General features: G+C 42.3%; 1 protein-coding gene across 5 annotated transcripts in view; it reads left to right on the forward strand.

The window, feature by feature from the left end:
* The first annotated feature begins 1,418 nt into the window (after nucleotides 1-1,418).
* The window catches only part of NTRK2 (neurotrophic receptor tyrosine kinase 2), a 389,675-nt gene continuing 364,076 nt past the window's right edge, over nucleotides 1,419-27,017 (forward strand). For all 5 annotated transcript variants that reach the window (XM_068973783.1, XM_068973784.1, XM_068973786.1 and 2 more), the window contains exon 1: nucleotides 1,419-1,630. In XM_068973783.1, the coding sequence (XP_068829884.1) occupies nucleotides 1,419-1,630 (212 nt within the window). The remainder of the gene's footprint in view (nucleotides 1,631-27,017) is intronic.

The following is a 27,017-nucleotide window of genomic DNA, read 5'->3' on the forward strand; positions in this document are numbered from 1 at the left end:
TCAAAAGAGGAGACGGCCTCTACTGCGATTTTAGAAGAGACCTGGGCGTGAATTAGGGACTGGGAGGTGTCAGAGCCGGGGAATGGTTCAGCTTAGAGGTACCTGGGTCTAAATGCACGCACACACACGCACACACAGGCGCGCGCGTCTACACGGCCAGGCTGTGTGCGGGTGTGCGCGTGTGTGAACTCCCACATGCTGCTGCTGTCTGCTTCTGGCCAGTGGCACCGATGCCTCCCTCCTCCCCGCTCGCCCCCAGATTCCCCTCCCCTCCCTGTTGCTTTTGTCTGGAGGGTGTTATGGGTTTGTGTGTGTATGAGCGTGTGTGTTTTTGGATTTCAGACTAATTTTCTGGAGTTTCTGCCCCTGCTCTGCGTCAGCCCTCACGTCACTTCGCCAGCAGTAGCAGAGGCGGCGGCGGCGGCGGCGGCGGCGGCGGCGGCGGCTCCCGGAATTAGGCTGGAGCAGGAGCCTTGCTCGCTGCTTCGCTCGAGCTCTCCGAGCTCCGTGCCCAGCGGCAGGAGGAGCCTGGACCCAGGCGCCGCCGGCTGGCGGTAGGCGCCGGAGCCGGGGTGAGCAGCGCGGACAGTGACCTCCGTCGTCTCGGCCCTCATTGTCCCCCTTGGGGTGGCCGCGTCGGCTTCCCAGGTGGGACGCGCCGCGCCACCTGCCCGCGCCCCCTGCGCCCAGGGGCCGTGGCGGATTCTGCAGCATCATTCGGGGGCCCCGTCGCGGAACCAGCGTTCTCGGAAATCTCCGCGCCTCCCTTTAAGGAGTCCTACCCCTGGCCGGTGCCATGGGATCCTGTCCCTTGCCCTATTTTCCCTTCCTTCAGCCTTAGGCACCGGGAGAGAGTGGGCACAGTGGTGCCCCGCGGCGTCAGTGCCATCGAGGGGCAAGTTTATTTCTGGGGCCGGCCGGAGCTGGGCACTTATCTATCCCCAGTATCCCAGCTGCGCTCGCGGTGGGGGTGACGCGAGCGCGGAGGGAGAGTACCCCAATTAGTGGCGTACAGGGTCTTGAGCTCAGCCTTACGCGTATCTGTTTGTCCTCAGCCCCGAGGTGCGTCCCGGATCGCAGCGCGCGTCTAGCCAGAAGCCTGAACCCCAGAGCATCTCGGGAGCGCCGCGGGCCGGTGCTCGGCTCGCTGGGCCATGCAGCGGCGGCCGCAGCGGAGCTCCGAGAGGCGGTAGCGCCCCCTGTGACAAGGCCCGAGATGCCCCTGCCACTGTGAACGGTGCCGCCCGACAGGACACGCTCAGCCCCTGACACGCTCGGCTCTGCGCGCCTGAGACTCAGCACCGAGAGGAAAGAGTGGTGAGCGCGGCAAAGGCCACTCGGCGCGGGCAGGGGAGACCGGCCGGGACAGCTCAGCAACACACACTCAGGCTGACTCGGGCTGGTACTGGTGGCTAGGAATGTCGTCCTGGACCAGGTGGCATGGACCCGCCATGGCGCGGCTCTGGGGCTTCTGCTGGCTGATTGTGGGCTTCTGGAGGGCCGCTCTTGCCTGTCCCACATCCTGCAAGTGCAGCGCCTCTCGGATCTGGTGCGGCGATCCTTCTCCTGGCATCGTGGCGTTTCCGAGGCTGGAGTCTACCAGTGCAGATCCTGAGAACATCACCGAAATGTGAGTTCCTGGTCCTCTTCCTTCTTCATCCTCTCCTTGACTCTAGGGCTAGGCTGGTCAGGCGGGTCCCTCCTGGGCATGAGTGTTGTCTCAAGTCTGGGGAGAAGTCAGAGAAGAGAGGTGCAGGGCTGGGCCGTGTGTCAGTTACCTGTTTCACTGCCTTGGTGCTGTTAACACTGGGAGAAGTGTGATAATTTAAAATGTTCTAAATAATAGATGTCTATTATATGGTATTCTTATACACTTTATATTCCAAAGCCCTGCTGGGTGTGCTTTAGTCTTTCCATATGCAATAACTTAAGTTTTGGACATTTTTGTTTCATAAGGTTCTCTGTGTATATTGGGTTAGGAGCAGTTCCAGTAATATTTATGAGAAAGGAGGTTAAAATAATTAACTTTGGAAAAATCTGCTGAAGGAAGTTAGAGTGTCTCCCCCTTAGCTTCTTTCTCTGAGAGCTGGAGTTTACCAGTTTCCTTTTTCATTTTATACATCAGATTTTGCATAGGAGATTGCATCCAGAGATGGCCTTGAAAATAATCTGTAAGAGGAGAAGTTCCGAGTGTTGAAATGCACTGGGCTCAAAAGAGAAAATGTGATCCTTGGAAGCCTAAAAGCCTGGTCTGATTTAATTTGGACTTGACTTCCCAGAGATAGAATTTTGAGATCATTTGGATTATAAATCGTAATTGCCCATTGAATAGTTCCCCAGGAGGAGGTTGGATGATAAAGCAGCATGGAATACTCTGATGAATACTGTCTTCACCCTGGGACCCCTATGTCCCTGGAAGTGCTTGAACTTGTCCTGGTCCATTGGAGAAGCAGAATTGTGTATTTCTGGCCTCGTCTGATGCGTTGTGACAATCTGTTACCAACTAGGGGCTCACCAGTCCTTTCTCTAGTATTCCCTTGTTCCTTCTATTAGAGATTCCCCCAGCCAGCAACTTTGCCCTTTTATATGTTTCATTAACATGATATTTTATTCATCCATAAAAAGGATTGTAAGGCAAAGTTTCTCCCGGTTTACTTGAGACTGTTGACACCAGGAGAGAGAGCGTTGAAAGTAAGGCTTGGGCTGTGGCCTTCCGGTTGGCGAGTGCGCATGCATCTCCCCCATCAACACCGTGCCCGCCCCCCCCACTCCGCCCCCCGCCTCGGATAACACAAAGCCTGGCTATGCCAACGTTGTTGACCTGGACAACCTGTTTTTTAATGTAAGTAAGAGACCTTCCCAGCCTCTGCTGTTTGTCCTGTTGGTGATGCTCTTGTTAGAGGGCTCAGGCAGAAGGAAATGACAACAGAACAGAGGAAAACGTGCCGGCCCAGCAGTGCTGAGATGTGCCGGGAGCAGCCAGCTGTCAGGCTGGATCCAGGATGCTCAGATCGCAATCCTTTTGGCAAGGAGAGCAGCAGGCAGAGCTGGACAGGAAGGGTGGGTAGGGTCCTGACCGCGCCGACCCTGGCTTGGGCTGGTAGAGGCTCGCCAGGCTGGTCAGAGTGTCGGTGGCCTTTTGTCAGGATTTGTGTCTTTTTCATGAGATACGGTGTTAGTAGTCAGATGGAGGAAGCCATATGGAATTCAGAGCCCTTCAGACTATTTTGAGACCATGAGGAATGCCTGAAAACAGTTAGATGGTGTTTTCTTTTGTGATTGTTTTAAAATTCTATATTAGGTGCTAGATAGATAATGAAGGAGGAAACATAGGGCTAATTATTATTTTTTTCAGTTTAGTATTTTTAAGGCCATAATTGGAGGAAAACTCTCTTTAAAAAATATTATTTTACGCCTGAGTGGTCTTAGCTGCCTGATAGATATGAAATTATTAATAACAGATTTGCTTAGAGTTTTCCTATATCAGTTCTCACAATTGTTGTTATTTCCTTTTATCTGATGGCAGGTTCCTATTTTCAGGCTTACATTTTTTTCTTTTTACATTTACTAAAGCATTTGTCACAGTTATTCATCTAATAATAGTAATCATAATTCCTAATTTCTACTCATTTTCTTCTTCTGATTTGAAAATCCATTGAGATTCAGGGGATGGAGAGGTGTGTAAGCTCGGTGTATAGGAATGGGGAATTAGTTTAGAAACAGGAGTCAAGCTGATAGAGGTGAGCTCTGAGAAAAAGTACTTTTCTCTGCTCATTCCCTCAGCTTTATTTGAGCCTTGTCAGTTTATGCCCCAGTGTCTTTATCTGTAAAATGTATTGAGATCCTTGTTTGGAAAGCACTTCATATAATTATTTTGAATTCTTTTGCTTTGATATCAAAATGACATCAGTGGTTGGGCTTGTTTCACTCTCATCCTTATATGACACCATCTGTGCTCTCTTTCTTACATATTAATATTTGCTTGAACAGCTTTTCAATTCTTGGCCAGTGGATACCAGCTACAGTTGGAACCAAATTACACTTTTTTTTTTTTACTTTGTTATTAGACCCAATGGTATTCCTAAAATAACCTGTTTTAAAGTTCTAGTTTAATGAAGTTTAGCTGAAATGATATGTTTCTGTTTTTTAAAAGTAGGACTAATGTAGCTAAATAAAGTGTGATTAGAACTTGCTGAAACAGTTTACTATATCATTTAAAAATAGTAAATCTCTTAATATCTATATGTTGGGGAAATTGCCTGAGAATCCACATGGACAGAAGAGCCTGGCGGGCTACGGTCCATGGGGTTGCAAAGAGTTGGCCATGACTGAGCGGCTAAATACACCGGGGAAAAGTCACAGTCACTGTGCCTTTTAAGGTTCAGAGAGAAGCCATGGTAGAAAATTTAAAAAAATATACATATAGACTAATTAAGGGAGAGGATTTTATTTTTTGATTCTACACGTATGTTTTAAGCCATGCTGACATTTCATTTTCAGAGTCCTTGTTTGAACTGTTTTATTAAAAATCTTCCCTTCACAGTATCTGTCTCATATTCTTTACCCACTGATGTGGCCTATGTCTGGGTCTATGTCCATCTATAGTTACACTTCACACCTGCCTAACGTCACACTGCTAAAATGTGCCTAACGTCACACTGCTAAAATGTGCCAGCTTCTGTTATTTGGAGATGATTATCCCAAAGCAGTGCTACGTTAAATTTACAAACAATACTATTGTCACATATAAACAGGACGCAACAGTAAAGTCTGTTGTTGGAGTTATGTAATCAGCCATTTAAGTTTCAGAATGTGTCAAAATGCTTCTCAAAAGACACGTTCTGTCTCACCCAGTGGTAAGAGATATGGTTCAAACATAAAATAGGTCATGGAGTTTTAAAAATCATGGTCAGAAACACATGACATAAAATCTACCTACCACGTTAACCATTTTTAATGTGCTGTTCAGAAGTGTTAAGTGTACTTACATGGCTGTGAAAGGGCATGCATTTTTATATTGCCCATATTTTATGAAGACCAGCAATGACTTTTTATTTCTAAATTTCTTTGGTGATATTCGCTGATTTGGGATTGATATTTGGAGACCAATCTAATATTTTTCCTCTTAGTACAACGTAAATAGGATTTGTAGCTTTTGCTGCTCAAGCCTCTGTGTGTAATTCACTGTTGGCTTGGTTAAGAAATTGTAATGTTATGTCATTAATACATTAATTTTGGCTCTCTCACCTGCGTAAGCTTTTCCACTGCTGCAGTTAATTGTACTAAAATATTCTGGCATTTAAAAGGATTCAAAGGGATCAGATTTTATCACTCCGATATTTACTTCTCAGTCCCTCCATTGGGAGTTCTAGAACCTTGAATTGTGCTTTACATGCATTTAAGAACTACAGCCTAAGTTTTCATTGTGGTTGCATAAGCCAGATTGGAATTGTTAATAAATTAGGCTGTCTTATTTACAGCATTCATTATTCAATACAACTTGCAAACAAGTTAAAAACACTCTTTCTCCCTAGTGAAGCTATTCACACAATTCAGCTCAGCACAGCCATTTGAAATCTCAGTTTCATACCTTCTATCTCTACGCTGAGGAAGTTTTTATTACATTGGATAAAACAATTGAAAAGCCCTGTGACCTTCTAACCCTACTTTCTTCCACCTCTCCCTCTCCATCACCTCCCATTAACTGTACAGGAAAATGTATTTGATTATTTTTCTTCTCTGAAAAGTGATATTTCCTTATGGGAATTCAGAGCACTAGAGTTGAGCGAAGAGCCTGGGTTATATATTATTACAAGCAAGTATTGGGAAATTAAGATGATGTGGTCATAGCTACCCAGTTCTGTGTTTAGTTTTGTTTAAGATCTTTCACTGTTTCTATCCCATAAACCTCTGTTTGTGTTATTTCTGACATTTTCTAAGTCAAAAAGTTGGCTGAACAGCTGAGAGTTGAGGTCTCTTTCTCCCCAAGAACATTCTGCATGATTGCTTTGACTATCTCTAGGTTGTAGGGGTATAAAACCTAGAATTTTTCTTTAGCTGGGGAAAAGGAATTTAATTTTTGTTTTTCGACTTTTTGTTTCTTCTTCTTCTTTTTAAAAAATCTTTGATACCAAGCACGTGCCTCCAGTTTTAACTCATTGTTCATCCTGCCTGTTATCAAAATAAACAATATCAAGCCATTATTGAATATTATACCCTGACATTATCCATCCAACTATCTTTACTGCTTCTCTAGAGAGATTCTTGTAGGTTCAAAGCAGTAGGGTAGAATGTAGCATTGTACCTGCTGCTCCTTATAGCAGTGTCAATTTTTTATTTTACTTACTGTTTACAAATCAGTTGGGTGATTTAGGGGAGCAGTTATTTAGACAGGGCAATTTTTTCCCTCATTTGGTGTATGTAAGAGAAAGACAGGGATAGAAAAAAAATCTGAACCATGAGTTATTAATAGTTGATTGATCATTTTCATAATCTATTTGTTCTAAGTTTTAAAAAACATAAATCCCACTCCCAGGTGGCACAGATCTGAGCCCTGCAGTGGCCTGATAATTTTAGCTTCATATTTGATTTCTGATTGATCTCTATTAAAAGAGGAAAAGAGCCCACATAATCAGGATGCCTTCTAACCATTTGCTTTGCTCTCTGGGCTGTCCAAAGGACTGTGAAGTGGTAAATATTGATCTCAGAGATGAAGGAGTGAATGAATGCTTGTGGTTGTTATAAACCTGGGGAGAAAAATAATACATAGGTACTAAACTTGCATATTTCAACTCCCCACTCCACCATGTTACAGAAAGCTGGAATTACGTGATCTAGAAGCAGCTCCTTAATGTTTCTGGGTCTGAGCTTGTCAGAAGTAAACTGAGGGCTTTGGACCCCGTACTCTGATTCTGAAGCTCCACAAAGCTTCAGTTGTGGAGAAAGTTCAGTTTATACATCAGCTCTGAAGTAAGGAGTGGTGCTTAGAGCCCGGCAATGAGAGTATCTGAGGCCCTTCCATGTCATCATGTCCTGTGTGCATGTTTTCAGCATCTGCTCTGAATTCTCCAAGCCATCCATGTCTTTTTAAAATCATTAAAAATTAATTTTTTATTGAAATATAGTTGATTTACAATGCTGTGTTAGTTTCAGGTGTACAGCAAAGTGAATCTTTATATATATATTATATATAATATACATATATATAATATATATATATAAATGTATGTGTGACAAATAGATGGGGAAACAGTGGAAACAGTGACAGACTATTTTTTTGGGCTCCAAAATCACTGCAGATGGTGATTGCAGCCATGAAATTAAAAGACGCTTGCTCCTTGGAAGAAAAGTTATGGCCAACTTAGCATATTAAAAAGCAGAGATATTACTTTGCCAACAAAGGTCCATCTAGTCAAAGCTATGGTTTTTCCATTAGTCATGTATGGAGGTGAGAGTTGGACTATAAGGAAAGCTGAGCACCAAAGAACTGATGCTTTTGAATTGTGGCGTTGGAGAAGACTCTTGAGAGTCCCTTGGACTGCAGGGAGATCCAACCAGTCATCCTAAAAGAAATCAGTCCTGAATATTCACTGGAAGGACTGATGCTGAAGCTGAAACTCCAATACTTTGGGCACCTGATGTGAAGAACTGACTCATTTTAAAAGACCTTGATGCGGGGACAGATTGAAGGCAAGAGGAGAAGGGGACAACAGAGGATGAGATGATTGGATGGCATCACTGACTCGATGGACATGAGTTTGGGTAAACTCCGGGAATTGGTGATAGACAGGGAGTCCTGGCATGCTGCAGTTCATGGTGTCGCAAAGAGTCAGACATGACTGAGTGACTGAACTGAACTGATGTATGCATATATATTCCCATATTTTTTTTAGTTTCTTTTCCCATATAGTTCATTACAGAGTACATCCATGTCTTTTTAAATGTGAGATACTAAGAAGACTGGTGGCATGTTAGTGCTGGGCTGATGAGTCCAAGTTCACAGGGTCACTTAAAGTCAAGATCAAGGAAGGAGAAGGGGGCCTTAGAAATGCTCTGCTTTAACCCCCCTTGCGTGAATGAGGGGCAGAGAAGAGAGTTGCTTTTCTGGCCATGGCACATTAAAGACATCATGAGGCTTAGAAGCTTCCTGCTAGCACCTTCCCTCTAGGGGGCCTCCCCTCTGTTCTGTTTCCTTGGACTGAACCTGACTCCAGCCCACCATTTTAGAAGCATCAGGGATGTGAAGACAAGTTTAGTCTGGCTAAGTCTATGGGAACCCGTGTCTACTGGAGATAGAGCAGTTAAAAGTTCATGAACTACTGATCACAAAGCAATAGCCTGATCTTTGCATGAGAACAAATATATTTTTTTGTTTACTTTACTGTGAGTGTGGTTGTTTGTTTTAATTTTAACTCTTCCTCTTCTCTAACACTTTCACAAAAGCCAGGCTGCAGAGAAAGGCCTTCATGAGTTGGCTGCCATGAGAGATGCTGACCTTGCACCGGCTGGACCATCCAGGCAGATTAGGATTGGAGCGAGGTCAGAACAGACAGAGCATAATGGAGGCCACTGCCCCAGAGTCTTTGCCACAGTCAGGGGTGGTTATGTAGAGGGAGGAACCCACAACCTTATATACAAAATCTGTCTTGGCTCCCATGAAAGCCCTGTGGCCAGAGAGTACTATTCTTTCCAGCCTTCTCTTTGCTTCTGGCTTCTCATGGCCCCAAGAGGGATAGCAGAGCCAGTGAGCAAGCTTAAGAGTTGTTGACTCCCATTCAGAATTCATTCTGCTACGATTTTGTACGTTGTACACGGCCTGTGCTAAGCCAGTACAAGCGCGCTTCTGAGACATACCTCTGGTTTCACGCAGGGCTTCTCCCCAAGGTTCCTGGAGAGCACTTTACAGACATCTGCTTATTTAGGTTTAAAACCTCGCTCTGAAGTAGGTGGGAAGGTTCTGACAGCCTCAGAGGGACTGTCAGGTTGATTGGCTTGCCTGGAGTTCTCTGGTCAAGCTGAGCGTATTTCAGGATAGAGGTTTATGCAGAGTCTTGCTTAGGGCTTTGTCTGCTTAGACCCACCTGTTCAGATCTGGCCTTGAGAGTACAGGCAATTTTAGGAGAAGTGTGGTTATTCAAATAAATGTTCACAAGTTAAACAGCACAGTAGTGGGAAGGAGGTGAATTGAGGCTTCATCTTGTATCTTTCTCTTCTACTATCATCTCCTTTGTAATCTGTTGTACTCTTAAGAGGTAAATGATTTATGTGCCCTGGAGAATATAGTATCTTCTAGTATAGAATAAAATTTTGATAACTATACATCATTTAGAATCCCTCTTTTATTGCAAAAAGTGACCTATTATTATTGCCCACTCTTTCCTATAATCTTCATATTCCAATAATTTCCTGAACAGACCAGACACACACACCCTAGAATTCTATTTGTGTGTACAATGTGTCTATGAATATATAAATATAGGCATAAAACTCTACTAGGTGTGGTCCTTTCAGACTTAAGAATCTTGACTTGTAAAGTTTTTTATAACAATTGAAGATTTACTTCTTTAAACTGTCTAGGCATTTTGGGGATTTAATTGACACACAATGTTATATTAGTTTCAAGCCTACAACATGATTTTCAATATCTGTATATATTACAAAATGATTTCCTTAATAAATCTAGTTAATATCTATCACCGCATGTGTGTGTGTGTGTGTGTGTGTGTGTGTGTGCAAGTCTCTCATATTCTGCTCTTTGTGACCCCATGGACTATATAACCTGCCAGGCTCCTCTGTTCATGGAATTTTTCAGGTAGGAATATTGAAGTGGGTTGCTATTTCCTACTCCAAGGGATCTTTCCAACCCAGGAGTCTAACTTGAGTCTCTGGCAGACAGATTCTTTACCACTGCACCACCTCGGAAGTCCAATCACCACACATAGTTAGCACATTTTTTTTTTCTTATGATGGGAATTTTAAATCTACTATCTTAGCAACTTTCCAAAAATATATTACAGTATTGACTGTGGCCACCATGCTGTGCATTATATCCCCACTCAGACTTTTAATTTTGTTTTACTCTTTCTGGATTTCTCTCAACGAGAACCCAAGAGAAGTTCTTCTCTAGGTGAAATCTGAGCTTCAGGGCAGCGACTCTGAGCTGGGTTATCCGACCCAGCTACTCAGAAACTCACATGTCTGTCCTCTTTGATCAGTTCTCAACAGAAACAAAAAAATATTACTGGTGAGGTATTTTCGAACAGTTCTACAGTAGTGTTATTTAAACCAAGAGACATTAGAATTTTGATTTTCGACCTCTGAAATATCGTGCCGTTTAAGAAGGTGGGCTCTTGTGAACTCTAATCTTTGCCATAAAAGTTGCTTTTATTTCATGTGCCCTGGAGTCCCCTGCTGCAAAGTGGCAGAGGGGCCTGGGCCTGAATCCTCTGACTATGGCTCACAGTGGGGACAGTTTGCTTCCCTTCTTCGGCCTTGGCACACTTGTCTTAGAATGTGTGTGCAGGCCTGGGAACTGAGGTGGGCAGGGAGCTTGACATGATGGCCGCTGAGTTCTCTGGCAAGCCAGAGAAAAAACCCAGCCAACACAAACCACACACCCTTTTTGGTCTGCTTCTGGCCTTACTTCACAGCCCCTCTGCTAAGTGAGAGGTAAAGAGCCACCTGCCGATGCAGGAGACGTGGGTTCAATCCCTGGGTCGGGAAGATCCCCTGGAGAAGGGCATGGCAACCAAGTCCAGTATTCTCGCCTGGAGAATCCCATGGACAGAGGAACCTGGAGGGGTACAGTCCATAGGGTCACAAAGAGTCAGACACGACTGAAGCAACTTAGCACATGCACACCCCCGTGTTGCCCTTGCCCTCCTGGGTTTGGCCTTTTCCCTTTGTGACCCTTCAGTCTCCTTCTTCTGTTCTTGGTCATGATTTTTATTCCCTTCCACACTGCCCTCAACATACAGGTACACACACACTCAGGCAGGTGGTTCGCTGCAAAGCCCCTTCCATGGACAGTGAAGAAGTCTTGTGTTGCAGAACCCGTGGGTCAGCCACCATGGTTCCAACTGAAACTGGCCTGCCAAGGTCAACTCACTCAGAGAGGCAGCAGTGTAAAGGACTCTGGGTAACTGGATGAGGAGATGGGAGTTTGGTTTCAAGTTCACACTCTCACAGTTTCAGAACTCGGGATCCTGGATAAACCATTTAATCTCATCAGCCACCATGCTGTACATATTATCCTGAAACTGAAGGTTGGGATTTGTTGGATGCTAATCTCTAAAGAGTTCTGTGATTCTGAGTCAGGCAGCCACAGGCGCCAGTCTTTTCTTTTCTGTTCTGGAATTCACCCTTGCCTCCTCCCCCAGGCCTAACCCAGAGCTTGCTCCAGGTCTGTAGGTATCTTAAGCAACAGAGTCCTATCTGTGAGTTTCTCTAGGTTCACCGCTTTGGTTCAGGTTAGATGGCTTTGCAGGTTACCTTCTCCCTGCCAGCCTGCGTGGCAGTGCTCCCAAGGTTTCCCACCCATTGAAACAACTATCCCCCCGCCCAGAGGTTAGCTTTTTTTTTTAAACGTGCACTGTCTACCTGCACGTTTAGGCAATTGCATCAGCTAATCCACCCGTTTACATCTGATCGGAATACCTGCTACCATGTGTGTGTGTTCTGACCTTTTCAGGCCACTCTTGGTCCATTTCTGTGGTTGCTGCTCCAGAAGGATCTCTAGTTGGCTTGCCTTTTTGCCAGTCTTCACTTTCCATGACCCCCTAAGCAGAAGCTTGCCTGAAATCAACTTTCATCTTTCTGCCTCCACCAAGTTTCATTTTCCTCCTGGCTGGAATAGTTTACCGCGTGTTTCCTGATTGTCATGTGGGCTGCCTGTCATCTAAGTCAAACTTCATGCACACATTAGTTCAGTTCAACTAGTGTTTATTGAGGACACTGGTGATGCTACAGACCAATTAGGTACTTTACTGAGGCAAGAAGCTTCTGAGTAGCTTATACACATGGGAGAGAGAGAGAGATCTAATTTTAATATAATGTGATAAGGACAGTCAGTGCACATGAGGCTAAAACCCACATTTACGTGGTGATTGTTTTCAGCTTGAGCCAGACATGGGGCCAATTAAAAAGGGTGTTTCCTCTCAAATGTGCATACTTTTTATTGTTAATAGTGGGAGGCATGGACATGGAGACTGGATGTGAGCAATCCGCATGCCTGCTTTCTATGATGACAGCAGGCCAGCTGAGTTTGGTTATTTTTTTCTCTGTCAATACTGTGATATTTTTGTGGCTTTATCCACTTATATTCCATATGAACAAACTGCCTGTATCTGAAACCAGCCTTTCCCTTCCAGTACATGGGAAGGGCAGGAGTGTCTTTGGCTAAAACTAATCACTCCCTCTCTATGACAGATCCCATCCCCTTTAACTTTTTCTCTGTTGATGACTTGCCCTCTCTCGTCTGAATTTTCAATCTCTTCCTTTTGTCAGTGTCAGAATTTAAGCAGGACTGGGTCCCTTCCATCTTAGCAAAGTTTTCCTTTGGCTCTGTCCCCTTCTAACCCTTCCAGGTCCCTTTAGTCTTGGCCCTTTTCTCTCTTCCTTTGACTGCCGATCTTAGAAGACTGGTCTGCATTCTGTCTATTTCCTCCCCTCTGAATCCAGTCTCAATCCACTGCTTCATCAAACTTCTCTCCACTGCATCCCAAAGACCTTCATAGAACTAATCTAAGGCAAATTTCTCTGCCCTTCTCTTATTTGCTTCTTAGCAGAACTTGGCCTCATTTCTCATCCCTTCTGAAGCATTCTTTTTCTTTGGCCTCGGTGTCAATGAAGTGTTCTCATTTTCTCCCTAACCATCTGGCTGGGGACAGTCTTCTTACTTAAAGGCTTCCTTTCCTCTGCTTTTCTCCTAAAAGTCGACAGCCCTTCAGCCTTTGTCCTAGGGCTGCTTCTCTTCCTGAGCTATGTCAGCCTCACTTATGACTTCTGTTGCCTTCTGCATTCTCCTGATGTCCTAATAATTGTCCCCATCAACTATAGTGATGACCTTTGGGTCATCTGTCTACTGAACATCCTTCTTGGATATGTCATAGTGCATCACGCTTGACATTTCCAAATTAAATCATCATGGTCACCCCAAACCCATTTCCAGTGTTCCCTACCTTAATGAATGGCGCCACTGCCCACTTGGTCAAAATGTTTTGTTTTGCATGGCAAAACCTTGGCTCCTCCTACTCCTTAACCCCTGTATTCATTCGGTTATTGTCTTGCCAAGTCACTTCTCTAAATATTTTTTATATTTGTCTAATTCTTTTTATCTCTACTGTCCAGATTCCCTCATTCATTTATTCTTGCTTCCAACAGATACTAATTGGGATCTGCTCTGTGTCATGCTAAGTACTTGGGATATGGTTGCAAGCAAGATTGACCTGGTTTCTTTTCCTTTCCAGGCTTGCAGTCTGGGAGGAGAAAGAAACATCAAACAAATACTTACACAACCAAAAATTTAATTCAAAACCATCATCATTTTTTGCATAAAATGCAGCAGCTCCTATGTGGTGTTCTGGTCTGCAGTCTCACCCTCTTTGTGTCCATATACCACACTATGTTGGAGTGGGCTTTCTAAAATGCTGACCTTATGTCATTGCTTCTAATCACCTCATGGCTCCCCATGTCTCTTAAACTAAAGCCCAAAGTTGTGGTTTTATAGGTTAAAACAAAACCAGATTATCACTATATTGCTATACAGTAAAGCATATATAACTGTCACATAGATTCAGACACACAGTCAGCATAACAGTTGCTTTCTACACCAGCAGATCTATAAAGGAGAACAAATTATTAACTGGAAGCATGCTTGGTGATCTTGGAATTAGAGCAAGGGCACTTAATTCTGCATTTAAAATGTTAAATGGCATTAAGTTAAGCTTGCCTGAGGCATCCATCTCCATAATGGGAGAGCCTTTACAAAGGGGAATGCAGAACTTGAAGTACTTTGGCCCAGACCTGTGTCCCCTGGATGGACACTCCTTTCTCTCTCCTTTATTCACTGCCCAGCACCAATTCTGATTGACACATTCTTTCTTTAGAAAGGTTAGTGCCTTTAGCCAAGACTTGCTCAAGCCTGGGAACCCTTCTGAGTCTTTAAAGTGATTTTGCACATTTTTTTCTTTGAAATGGATTAACGTTATTATATGGACTTTTATTCATAATTAGTTTTTAAAAATTAATATTTGAATGTTTTAAGAGATATAAACAGTATAAAGAAGTGTATCACGAAAAGTTATTCTCCCTCCCATCATGGGTTCCAACTGGCCAATCCCTCTGCCTCTCTCTCCAGGAGAAACTTAGATTTTAGTTTGTATGCTTGCTTTTAGGAAGAGTCTACTCAAGCATGTGAGTCTACTCACATACGTGGGTATATATATACACATATATGTATGTTTATGTATACATATATATGGGCATATAACTGTCTACATTTTTTTTTTTACTGTTCAGTATTTTTTTACTTAACAGTGTATCTTAAAAATGTTTCTGTATCAACGTATGTGGGACTTCCCTGGTGACTCAAGAAACCTCCTGCAATGCAGAAGCCACAGGAGATGTGGGTTCCAACCCTGGGTCAGGAGAATCCTATGGACAGATGAACCTGGTGAAGTACTGTCTGTAAAGTCCCTAATAGTTGGATATGGCTGAAGGAACTTAGCACGCATGTATGCATCAGCATATGTACTGCAACCTTATTTTGTCACAGTCACACAGTTCTCATTGAAGGAATAGATTTCATTGGACTAATTTTTACTTGGACACCCTGTGTTCAAGTTCTTGCACACTTGCATAATTTTATCTATAGGAAAAGTTTCTAGAATTTGAATTACAGGGGCATTTGCATGACATTTATGATTTGATAGATATTGCCAAGTTGTCTTGCAAAAAGATCACATCGTTTTATTCTGCCACCCAAACTGGAAGCACCTGTTTTTCTACAGCCAAGCTGATACTGTTTGTTATCAAAACTTTTGACCTTTGTCAGTCACATTCCTGGGAAATAGTGTAGCATTATTGCTTTATTTCACAATTCTTTAATTATGATTTGTTAAACATCTTTTTATGTAAATGTAAGTAGCTCAGTTGGTAAAGAATCTGCCTGCAGTGCAGGAGACCAGGGTTCGATCCCTGGGTCGGGAAGATCCCCTGGAGAAGGAAATGGCAAACCACTCCAGTATCCTTGCCTGGAGAATCCCATGGACAGAGGAGCCTGGTGGGCTAGAGTCCATGGGGTCGCAAAAAGTCCAGGCAAACCTGAGCCATTAACACACAACAAGCCATTTGTACTTCTTTTTCTGTGAACTGTATATCCCTTAGGCATTTTCTTTTTCTATTGGATTGGTGACCTTTTCAAAAAATTGATTCGTAAAATCTGTTTAGCAATAAGAAAATTTATGCTTTGTCTAATGTTTTGCTTGTCTTCTGATGTTGATCATAGTTTTTGGTTACACAGACTTAAATGTTTTTGTAGTAAAATTTATTATTTCCTTATGACTTCTGTATTGTAAATGAGGCTAAAAAGAGTCTTTCCTTCCATAAAAGTATAAAATAAGTCTCCTATATTTTCTTCTTTTACCTCTACTATTTCATGCTTTTGTATTGTTCTATCTGGATTTTTAAAATATAAAAGGTGAAGTAGTAAAAACAACTGTTTCAAGATAGCTGATCAGTCTATCAGGTCTCCTGACACCATTGATTATATTATTCAACTTTTCCTTCACTAATTTAAAATAACAATTTTAAATTAAATATTTAAAATTTAAATGAATTCTAATATGGTTAAGTATAAAGATCATCCTTGTGTTTTGGCTTATTTTGGGATCTATCCTCTTCTGTTAATCAGTTTGTCTGTTTACATACTAGCACTAAACTTTTTATCTTCTGAAGTTTCACATATATATTTATGTATTTTCTACTTGTATTAGTCTTACTCATAAATTCCTTTCAGAATTTTCAGGATTATTCTTACATGCTAATTTTTCCATATGCATTTTAGGAACTGCTTTCCTAGCTGCCCACCACACAATATTGATGTTTTAAATTAAGACAGCATTTATATTTGTATATTAAAATCTCACAATTTCTTAATAAGTCATAAAAGCCCTGCACTCTCTAATTCAAGCCCATTTCTCCAGCCTCATTTTTTCCCTCTCCCTTTCTTTAATAGGATGATGCAGTCTCTCCAAGTTTTATATTGCTCTATGGAGTTACAGTCTCACTCGCCTCCAAGGCTTCACACTGGCTGTCCTCTCTGCCAGGAATACCATTCTTGTGGCTCCTGCCTCTGACTACCTTCCTCTGCCTCTCTTCCTCTGGGCTACACGTCTCTACCATGTGCTTTTACAGCCCCACCCAGTGTTTCCCAACCCCATCATAGGTCACTTAATATGTAAATGCAGGCCTATGTGCCAGTCTGCATGCCCTCTTCTAGTATGAAGTAGGTTTAGTCACTCAGTCCAACTCTTTGGGACCCCACGGACTATAGCCCGCCAGGCGCCTCTCTCCATGGGATTCTTCAGGCAAGAATACTGGAGTGGGTAGCCATTCCCTTCTCCAGGGGATCTTCTCGACGCAAGAATCAAACCTGGGTCTCCTGAATCGCAGGCAGATTCTTTTCTGTCTGAGCCATTAGGGAGGCAGGGACCATGTGGATCTTGTTTATTGCTCTTCCCTAGCACAGTGTCTTGGAGAAGGCAATGGCAGCCCACTACAGTACTCTTGCCTGGAAAATCCCATGGATGGAGGAGCCTGGTGGGCTGCAGTCCATGAGGTCACTAAGAGTTGGACATGACTGACTTCGCTTTCACTTTTCACTTTCATGCACTGGAGAAGGAAATGGCAACCCTCTCCAGTGTTCTTGCCTGGAGAATCCCAGGGACAGGGGAGCCTAGTGGGCTGCCGTCTATGGGGTCGCACAGGACATGACTGAAGCGACTTAGCAGCAGCAGCAGCAGCAGCAGCAGCACAGTGTCCTAGATTTCCCTATTATCCACAGATGCAAGGATATATATGTGTGTGTGTGTGTGTGTGTGTGTGTTTGTGTGTGTGTGTGTGTGTGTGTGTGTGTGTGTGTGTGTGTATCCCCTTCTCCTACAAATCTATCTTTTAGAATTCCAAATGAGAATATTTATAAAGTTGTTCTTTGGGCTGTCAGTGTGTAAATTTCTAGACATGATTTTCATAAAGCCATCAGGTTAATATGTTTGTTTAAATAAATAACCTTTATGGAATTAAATAGCACTGTGCTGGTTCCTGCACAGTAAGAAATCAATTCATCATAAAGACAGCATCTTTGGAAAGGAAGAAAGGACGAGCTTTGATGAGGCAGGATTATTATGTATCCAGCAGGAAGGAGAGACAGGGAAGAGATGGAGGGTGAATGTAAGCAGATAAAGAGAGATGCAGAACAAATCAGCTCAACAACAAGGGTAAATCCAGGAAAGAAGAATCATATTAGGGAAATTCTATCTCCAGTGAACACATGGGTCTAATGAGGAAGATTTGTGCCTTTTCTGTTTTATAATAACTAATAATGGATATCCCTGTGGATCAAATGCAGTTTTCCCTGTGACTGCATTTATGGCGTTTCACTTAAAAAGCGATTCTGGTGTGAAATTTCAGATGTGATTTATCCTTCTTGTAGTATGGATGGTAGAGGCTGCACATTTTTCAGGGGTATGAACAGTGTGTCAAGTCCAGTTTAATGAAGCACCTGTTGCACATACTTTTGCACCTTTACAATCAGGCTGATCCTGTAATGTTTCATGGTGCTTCGTTTGTATTCATAATAATTGACATTATCAGTCATCTTAGACATTTTAATAGTTGTTTGCAAAACTGATCACAAAGCAACTGATAGACATAAAAGATTTGCAAGTCTTTTAAAAATAGAGTGGGGAAGAATATAGGTGAACAGATTGTGTTGAATAATCCAAAAGGATAATTCTCCCTTGAGATAAATAATATCCATTTATTTATGTTTACACAATGCAGTATGTTCATAATATACATAACAAATGAAAATCGTTTAGATTCCTTGTGTGTTTTGAAATTTAAACTTAAAAAGGAATGGCCATTATGGAAGGAACATATAATATTTACCTCTTAAGAGAAAAGTACTATTTTTGGTTGAGTCACTGCCTCTCATGGTGAACCCGGGTGGCCCTCTGGGGCTTAACTTCTTTGCCATCTCATTTATTTTCTCAGGGAATTGCTTTCTCATAAAAAAAAAAAAAAAAAAACAACCCAGAACTTTCCTAGAGCTTAACTGCCTGGTGACTTGAAAGCATTGCTGAACCTTTTATTTACGCCAGGCTACCCTAGAGTCCGCTCCATCACCACTCTCCCTTTATTGTAGATTATATCTATATGTGTACAGTTCAGTGTGCCACAGACGTTCTGTTGACAAAGTTATCTTTTCCAGCAGATTCCTGAAATGGAGGACAGGCGTTGACTGATAAACATGGATTGATTGCTTGATTGATCCATTTATTCATTCATCTAGTCAATTAGTTAATCAACAAATATGTCTTGACTATGTTCTCCCACCAGGTGGTTTTCTGGGTCCTAGGTAATAAGACTGAGGCCAGCTCCTCCCATTTATATGGCTTGTTGTAGGTCCCCAGTCACATCATTGTCCTGCACAGCTGAACTCATCAATAGCACCACAGACAGCAACCTTGGACCCTCCCACCACCACACACACACACACACAGACACACACACAGACACACACACAGAATTGTGCCTAGAACATGCTCATCTGCAACAGGAGGACAGACCCACAGAAAGGCCTGCACAGGCCCCAGGAATGGGCTTAAGGGTCTTTGCGTAGAAAATTCTGAGGTCCTACTAGGTCAAGAAGGGCAGGTGTGATTTCCAGGCGGGAGCATCCTGCTGCCTCATATGGAGGAGTACCAGAGTGAGGGCCTCTGACATGCCAGGGCCCACTGCCTAGAGCTAAGGGGCAAGGTTGTCTGGGTCTTTGCCTTATGGATCTGACCTTGGCTTTGCAATAGTTTTGAGCCATAATGTGCTGTAGAGTAGAGGAAGTACAGAGCTTTTGCATAGGAGCATACAGAGGGGACCAGATGCCATGATCTTAGTTTTCTTAATGTTGAGCTTTAAGATAACTTTTTCACTCTCCTTTTTCACTTTCGTTAAGAGGCTCTTTAGTTCTTCTTCACATTCTGCCATAAGGGTGGTGTCACCTGTATATCTGAGGTTATTGATATTTCTCCCAGCAATCTTGATTCCAGCTTGTGCTTCTTCCAGCCCAGAGTTTCTCATGATGTACTCTGCATAGAAGTTAAATAAGCAGGGTGACATTATATAGCCTTGACATACTCCTTTTCCTATTTGGAACCAGTCTGTTGTTCCATGTCTAGTTCTAACTGTTGGTTCCTGACCTGCATACAGGTTTCTCAAGAGTCAGGTCAGGTGGTCTGGTATTCCCATCTCTTTCAGAATTTTCAGAAGTTGTGGATCACAACAAACTGATGACTGATGTTGAAGCTGAAACTCCAATACTTTGGCCACCTGATGCAAAGAGCTAGCTCATTTGAAAAGACCCTGATGCTGGGAAAGATTGAGGGCAGGAGGAGAAGAGGACGACAGAGGATGAGATGGTTGAATGGCATCACTGACTCAATGGACATGGGTTTAGGTGAACACTGGGAGTTAGTGATGGACAGGGAGGCCTGGCGTGTTGTGGTTCATGGGGTCGCAAAGAGTCTGACATGACTGAGTTACTGAACTGAACTGAACTGAACTGATACAGAGGGGTGGCCTTCTCTGGTGGTTCAGATGGTGATGAATCCGCTTGTAATGCAAGAGATATGGGCTCCATCCCTGAGTCAGGAAGATCCCTTGGAGAAGGGAATGGCAATCCACTTCATTATTCTTGCCTGGAGAATCCCATGGACAGAGGAACCTAGCAGGTTACAGTCCATGGGGTCAAAAAGAGTTGTGCAGTCCCATGACTGGATGACTAACACACACACATACAGAGAGGTGGTTAGGCTCTCCAGACTGCTTTGTCCTATTGAAGTGCCCTCACCTGTTTTCAGGGGGATTCTCAAGCATGGGGATCCATGTTTTCAAGAACAGCTGTGCAGGATTTCTAGCCCTCCCCCTTGCTCCCAGCTTGTGTTACAACAAGCTTTGTGATATCACAGACACAGACAAAACAGCAAAGCATAGACTCTGTCCCCAGAAGTTAATGGGGAATCTGTCCCAGAAGTTAAGCATCAGTAACTCTAGGTTTCCACTTTTCTCTCTTCCCCATACAGATTTTATTATTGCTCCTGAAAGTTCTAGATCTGAATGTACTATTTTAAGAATTATTCAGCTCTTTCAGTTCAGTTCTGACTCTGTGACTCCATGGACTGCAGCACGCCAGGCCTCCCTGTCCATCACCAACTCCTGGAGGTCAACCAAACTCATGTCCATTCAGTCGGTGATGCCATTCAACCATCTCATCCTCTGTCGTCCTCTTCTCCTCCTGCCCTTGATCTTTCCCAGCATCAGGGTCTTTTCAGATGAGTCAGCTCTTCACATCAGATGGCCAAAGTATTGGAGTTTCAGCTTCAACATCAGTCCTTCCAATGAACACCCAGGACTGATCTCCTTTAGGATGGACTGGGTGGATCCCCTTGCAGTCCAAGGGACTCTCAAGAGTCTTCTCCAGCACCACAGTTCAAAAGCATTAATTCTTCTGTGCTCAGCTTTCTTTATAGTCCAACTCTCACATCCACACATGACTGCTGGAAAAACCATAGCCTTGATTAGACGGACCTTTGTTGACAAAGTAATGTCTCTGCTCTTTATGGCTGGATAATTCTTTTTAGTGGTACCCTAGGAGGATCCTGGAATTGTGAAAACTGTGCCTAAAATGTTTCTTTTCTCATTATATATTTTTTCCAAATTGAAAAATAGCTGAATGTATCAATAGCCATGCTTAGATGGATCAACAGATTAATGTTTCTTTTTCTTTGGAAGTTTGTGTTGGGAATCACAGAGGCTATGAGGCAGGATGACTTGGAGGGTTAAGAGCCTTATTCGGAGGTTCATCTGTCCCTGCTATTTGGACTAGTTAAATAGAGGCCTTGCTGTCTCAGTTTCCCCATCTGTAAAAGGAGACAATAATAGAACTTTCTCATGGGGTTTCTGTGAGGTGAAAATGAGCTGATGCACGTAAAATGATTGTACCTATGCATAACACATAGTTAGAGCTTGGCTGTCTGTTTTTATTTTTATTGTGTGGCTATCCTCAACTGTGTTTTGAAGGAGAGTAGACTCTATAGGTCTCAGGAAGGACAGAAAAGCAAAAGAATGTGACTTGAGTGTGGCAGTGGAAAGTTGTTGGGTTTAGGAGAGAGGATGTAAAATGGTGCTGGTTCTTCTTATTGGAACCTCTGTATACCCTTTCCCTGGTGTGCATGGTTCCATCTTGGTGCGCTCAGCTGACTGGGATACTGGATATTTGTGCGCTGAGCAGTGATTGGTCATATCTAGCTTCTATGACTCAGATCATAATCTTGGTTATGAAACTTTGCTTTCACCAATAGTCCTGGTCCGTTTTATATGTAAGATTGTTTACAACAGTTTCCATGCTCTCTGGAGGTTATCATTCAATTTGTATTCCATTTTCTCTTTTCACTGTCTTTCTCATTTTTAATTGCAAGACCTTACAGAATATATTCCTTCTTTTTTTCTTTGTTTTAAAATTCTGGTAAAATACACGTAACAGAATTTATCATCTTAACATATTTAAAATGCACAGTTTGTATCCTCAAGTACATTCACATTATTGTGCAACCAACACAACTACCCAAATCCACAACTCTTTTCATTTGCAAAACTGAAATTCTGTACCCATTGAATGACAACTGCCCATTCCCCTCCCCCAACTGCTAGCATTCTACTTTCCATCTCCATGTGTTTGATTCTCTAGGTACTTCCAAAATATGCATCTTTTCTAGCTATGATATATTCCTTGAATTAAACATCTCTACAAGAGATTTGTTTAGGACTTTTCGATGCACTCACACTTCCTTTCTGTAGAATGGCTTCTCTTTATTGTGGCTTTACATGGCCGATTATGACTAGAATCCCTTTTCACCAATATCTTTGTAGTTTAACTCCAAAGAAAATAATCTCCAACCTTCTATAAAAGCCACTAAAGGGTCACATATGAAGTGAAACCAGTAAAGGCAAAATTGCAAGTGTTTTTCACATTCTATCACTCACCTTACTCCCACAGCCTATAAAGTGGGCCGAAAAAATGTGCCAAAATCAAAACAGACCTTCACAAAAATCCTAAAATTTTACCACTTGAATCATTCTTTTTTCTTGACATTATGCTTGATGCTCATTTTCCCCTGTGCCAAGTTTGATCTATCTGAAAGTTAGAGCAGAAATATTAGTTCCCCAAATTCTTTTCCTGTGGAATGATTTGACCTGATCGGAGGCCAGGAGCTTTCAGAAGTGTGCTATGCTGTGATTTGTGCTGACGTGAATGCTTTTTAGGATTCTTAAGTCCTGGGCTAATCATTGGAAGTACTTTTTCCTCTTTTTTACCTTGATTGACCCAAAATAATGGGAAAAGAGGAAAAGAAATAATTTGGAAAAAAGATAATTTTGTGTTGGATTGGAATTGCAAGATTTTATTTTTCATAAACAGTCACTTTGAAACACAAAAAATCATGGATTAAGTGATTTTCTAGTTCATTTTTTGAAAACTATAAAATGACGCTGTTATACCAGCATATTGATCATAATGGCAACCACATATTGAATAATAAATATAAGAAATGTCACAATTAATCAACTTACCACTAGTATTTGAATAACTGATGATTATTTTACACAATAAGGTTAATCAGATAAAAACGAGAGAGAGGAGTGAGAAAAAAAAAGAGACAAGAACTGCAACTAACTCTTAACAGTTGATATAGTTGCTGTAACTGAGCACAACATTTGTCCTCAACTTTTTGGCAGTGAAAAGAGAAACTCATTATTAGCGGGGAGAATGCCTACTAATTCTGCAAGAACATAGCTCTGTCTGGCAGTATGTTCTGAAAAGAGTTTCTTTTACAGGGAATATGAGTGATGCAATTCACAGCTCTTATGAAAAGTGAAGATTTCATTTTCTTCTTACTGAGAAAGTCGGTGAAAGTTGGGGGCAATGACAAGGGCATCCGTTCTGCAAGGACACTAAAGTGGTCCAAGAATTTCATCTCCCAGTACTGTAATTATAAAACTGAAACAATGCAAGATCTTAGTTACCCATCTCCTCATCCCCTTTGCTAAGCCAGGCAAGGCTGGAAGCAGGACTGCAGATGAGCTGAAGTTATCCCCTCTGACTAGAGCTTGGAAAATGTTACTCTGTTCCTGGTTATAGCCGGATTCATTCTCTTTGGAAGCCAGACAAACAGATGGTGGGGCTGACATCCTTTCACAAGACCAAGCAGCCCAACTTGTGTGCCCATCCAGGTGGAAGCCACCCTGTCTGCGGACAAGATGAGCTACCAAGGTACCAGCAGGCAGATCCAGGCTTGCCTGGGGAAGCAGTGCTGTGATAGCCTCGGAACGTGGACAGATGCTTGATCAAGACCACAGAGATCCACCCACAGAGCCCAGCAGAGATGGTTTTAGCCTGGCAACTGTTCAGGGCAGGTGTGACCAGACGGCTTCCCAGCCAGACGAAAAGTCCTCTCAGGCTCCTGGGGTGCCCCCACCCCCGAGAGGGATGGCCTCTCATGGGTCTGCCAGGATAAATTAACTGAAGAGTGTACCCTGAGTGACCCAGTGAGCTGACTTGTATTCCTGGTGGTTTAGTATTGACCAAGGGCTTCCCTGGTGGCTCAGATGGTAAAGAATCCTCCTGCAGTGGAGGAGAACTGGGTTTGATCCTTTGGTCGGGAAGATTCCCTGGAGAAGGGGATGGTTACCCACTCCAGTATTCTTGCCTGGAGAATTCCATGGACAGAGGAGCCTGGCAGGCTATAGTTCATGGGGTCGAAAAGAGTCAGACAAGACTGAGCGGCTAACACTTTCACTTTCACATCGACCAGTATGAGAGTACACCTGTCTGAGAAAAAAATTTTGGCTCCAGTATCACTTATGCCTCTTTCTTGATGGCACTTCTTTATCAGGACCATTTCTGTCCCAGAGCTCTTCATCTGACATGGCAAAACTGTGCCATGGTACACATTTAGTACTTGTCTCCTGAGGTTTGCTATGGCAGGTTATTATGATCAATTGAAAGATCTGAGAACTAATGTGAAATGGTAAATAAATGCGAAGAAAAACCTTTCTTTTTTTTTTTTTTTGTCAAGAAAAACATATCTCTTGCTCCTCTTGGGGATTTTTTACCCTTGTACCAAGAATAGTATAAAGTTATGCTTGGCTTATGTCTGTGTCCATATTAGTTAAGTTTTTAAAACAACAGAAGAAGTTTCTAAAGGTTCTGGAACAGGTAGAAGTAACTTCTTTAAAAACAGGAGGTATTTTTATTGTGGTCTCTGTGTCATTTTATCTGATGAGACTCATTTTAAGGATCTCGATGCATGGAGATGACACACCAGTGTAGGAGAAAAGTTGGAAGTTTGACGTCTCAGAGGAAATTACAAGCAAGAATTAAATCAGGTGTCATTAAATCTTTCCATGAGCCAGAGAAATAGCTGAGGATGGACTGTGACCAACTGGAAATGTGCCCCAGACCCCCAGCAGCAATGCTCGCTGTGAAGGTTGCCAGAAAGAAATGCTAGTCTAGTTTGAAAGACCTACTGGCTCTTTAAGAGAATAAGGAAATTCAGATTTTTAAAAAATGGGAAATCTTCCCATTTTGGAAAGCTAGCAGCTAAAAACAAAATTTATTTATTTTAATTATATTGACACTCTTCTCACCTTCTGGTATAAGGTTTACATGACACATTATTTGTAGGCTGGGGTCTAATCTTACATTTTCATAGGAGGCTATTACTTAAAGTCAAATTTATATTTTTCTGCTGAAGACTGATATGTTTTAGATAGAAATTTAGCTCTAAGGTGTTTTTCTGTAATTAATTTTTCTGGTCACAAATTGCAGTGTTTCTTTTTGGGAATCACTCCATTGATAGAGATGGATAAGAAAAGTTCTATATAAATACTTCTATATAAATATAAATACTCAGAGATAAACCCAAGATATTTTTCCTTCATGATATGTTGCTGAAGTTTTTCTTATAATTTGAGTGCTGAAGGGAACTGAGACATTATCAAGCCCAAATTTCCACCTCCGTGAATGTGGGCACTGGAGGTAGGTTGAGATTCATTTCACCAGCTGCTTAGTGACCAAGCTCGCCCCTGGGCCAAAGGCTTCTGCTCATTGTTAATAATTAGCATTAACTGAGGTCCTCATATGTGCTTGGGCAGATTTCTCATTGTTCTAACAACTCCTTGAGGCAGGTACTCTTATTATTCTGTTTTATAAATAAGGAGACTGAGGTGTAGGGACTTGCCCAAGGTCATATAACTGGGGAGAGGTGAAGCTAGTAGGGCTTGTTTATCCCTCACACTACACGTTATTTTCCAGGCACTTGACTTTTTAAAAAATATGGTTGATTTACAATATTGTATTAGTCTCAGGTATACAGCAAAGTGATTTGGTTATACATACATACATACATACATACATATATATATATGTATATCTTTATTATTTTTCCCAATTCTCTTCCATTATATTATTAGTTTGTTACAAGATATTGAAGATAGTTCCCTGTGCTATACAGTAAATTTCTGTCATTTATTTTGTATATGGTAATGTACATCTGTTAATCCCCTACTCTTAATTTATCCCTCTGCTCTTCCCTTTTGTTAACCATAAGTTTGTCTTCTGTGTCTGTGAGTTTGTTTCTGTTTTGTATTATTTTTAAGGTTCCACGTATAAGTGATATCACAATATTTGTCTTCCTCTGTCTGACTTCACTTAGTATAATAATCTCTAGGTCCATCCATATTGCTGCAAATGGCATTATTTCATTCTTTTTTATGGCTGAGTAATAGCCCATATATATATGCATGCACAGATGCTCAGTTGCTTAGTCCTGTCCGACTCTTGTGACTCCATGGACTGAAGCCTACCAGGCTCTTCCATTCATGGGATTTCCTGGGCAAGAATACTGAAGTGGATTGTCATTCCCTTTTCTAGGGAATCTTCCTGACAGCGATCAAACCCAAATTGCCTGTGTCTCCTGCATTAGGCAGATTCTTTAACATTGAGCCACCTGGGAAAGTGGAAAGTGTTAGTTGCTCAGCTGTGTCTGACTCTTTGCGACCCCATGGACTGTAGCCTGCTAGGCTCCTGTGTCCATGGGATTCTCTAGGCAGGAATACTGGAGTGTGTTGCCATTTCCTTCTCCAGGGGTCTTTCCAACTCAGGGATTGAACCCACATATCTTATATCTCCTGCATTGGCAAGTGGGTTTTTTTTTTTTTTTTTTTACCACTAGTGGCATGTGGGAAGCCTCCCTACACACACACACACACACACACACACACACACACACACACACACACACACACACACACTTGTGTGTGTGTGTATTTAACATCTTGTCCATTTATCTGCTAGTGGACACTTAGGTAGTTGCCATGTCTTAGCTATTGCAAATAGTGCCGCTATGAACATTGGGGTGCGTGTACCTTTTTGAATTAGATCTTTTATCTCTTCAGGATGTATATCCAGGAGTGGGAATGCAGGAACATATGGTAGCTCTATTGTTAGTTTTTTAAGGAACCTCCATACTCTTTTCCATAGTGGCTGCACCAATTTGCGTTCCCCCCAGCAGTGTAGGAGGGTTTTGTTTTCTTTATATGCTCTCCACATGCACTTGAATTCTTAAATTCCCAAGGAATTTAGGCTATTCTAGGAAGCTGCAGTTCTCAGAGCTTGGCATTGTGTA

The sequence above is a fragment of the Capricornis sumatraensis genome, chromosome 6 (genome assembly GCF_032405125.1).
Source record: "Capricornis sumatraensis isolate serow.1 chromosome 6, serow.2, whole genome shotgun sequence".
NCBI classification, from domain to species: domain Eukaryota; kingdom Metazoa; phylum Chordata; class Mammalia; order Artiodactyla; family Bovidae; genus Capricornis; species Capricornis sumatraensis.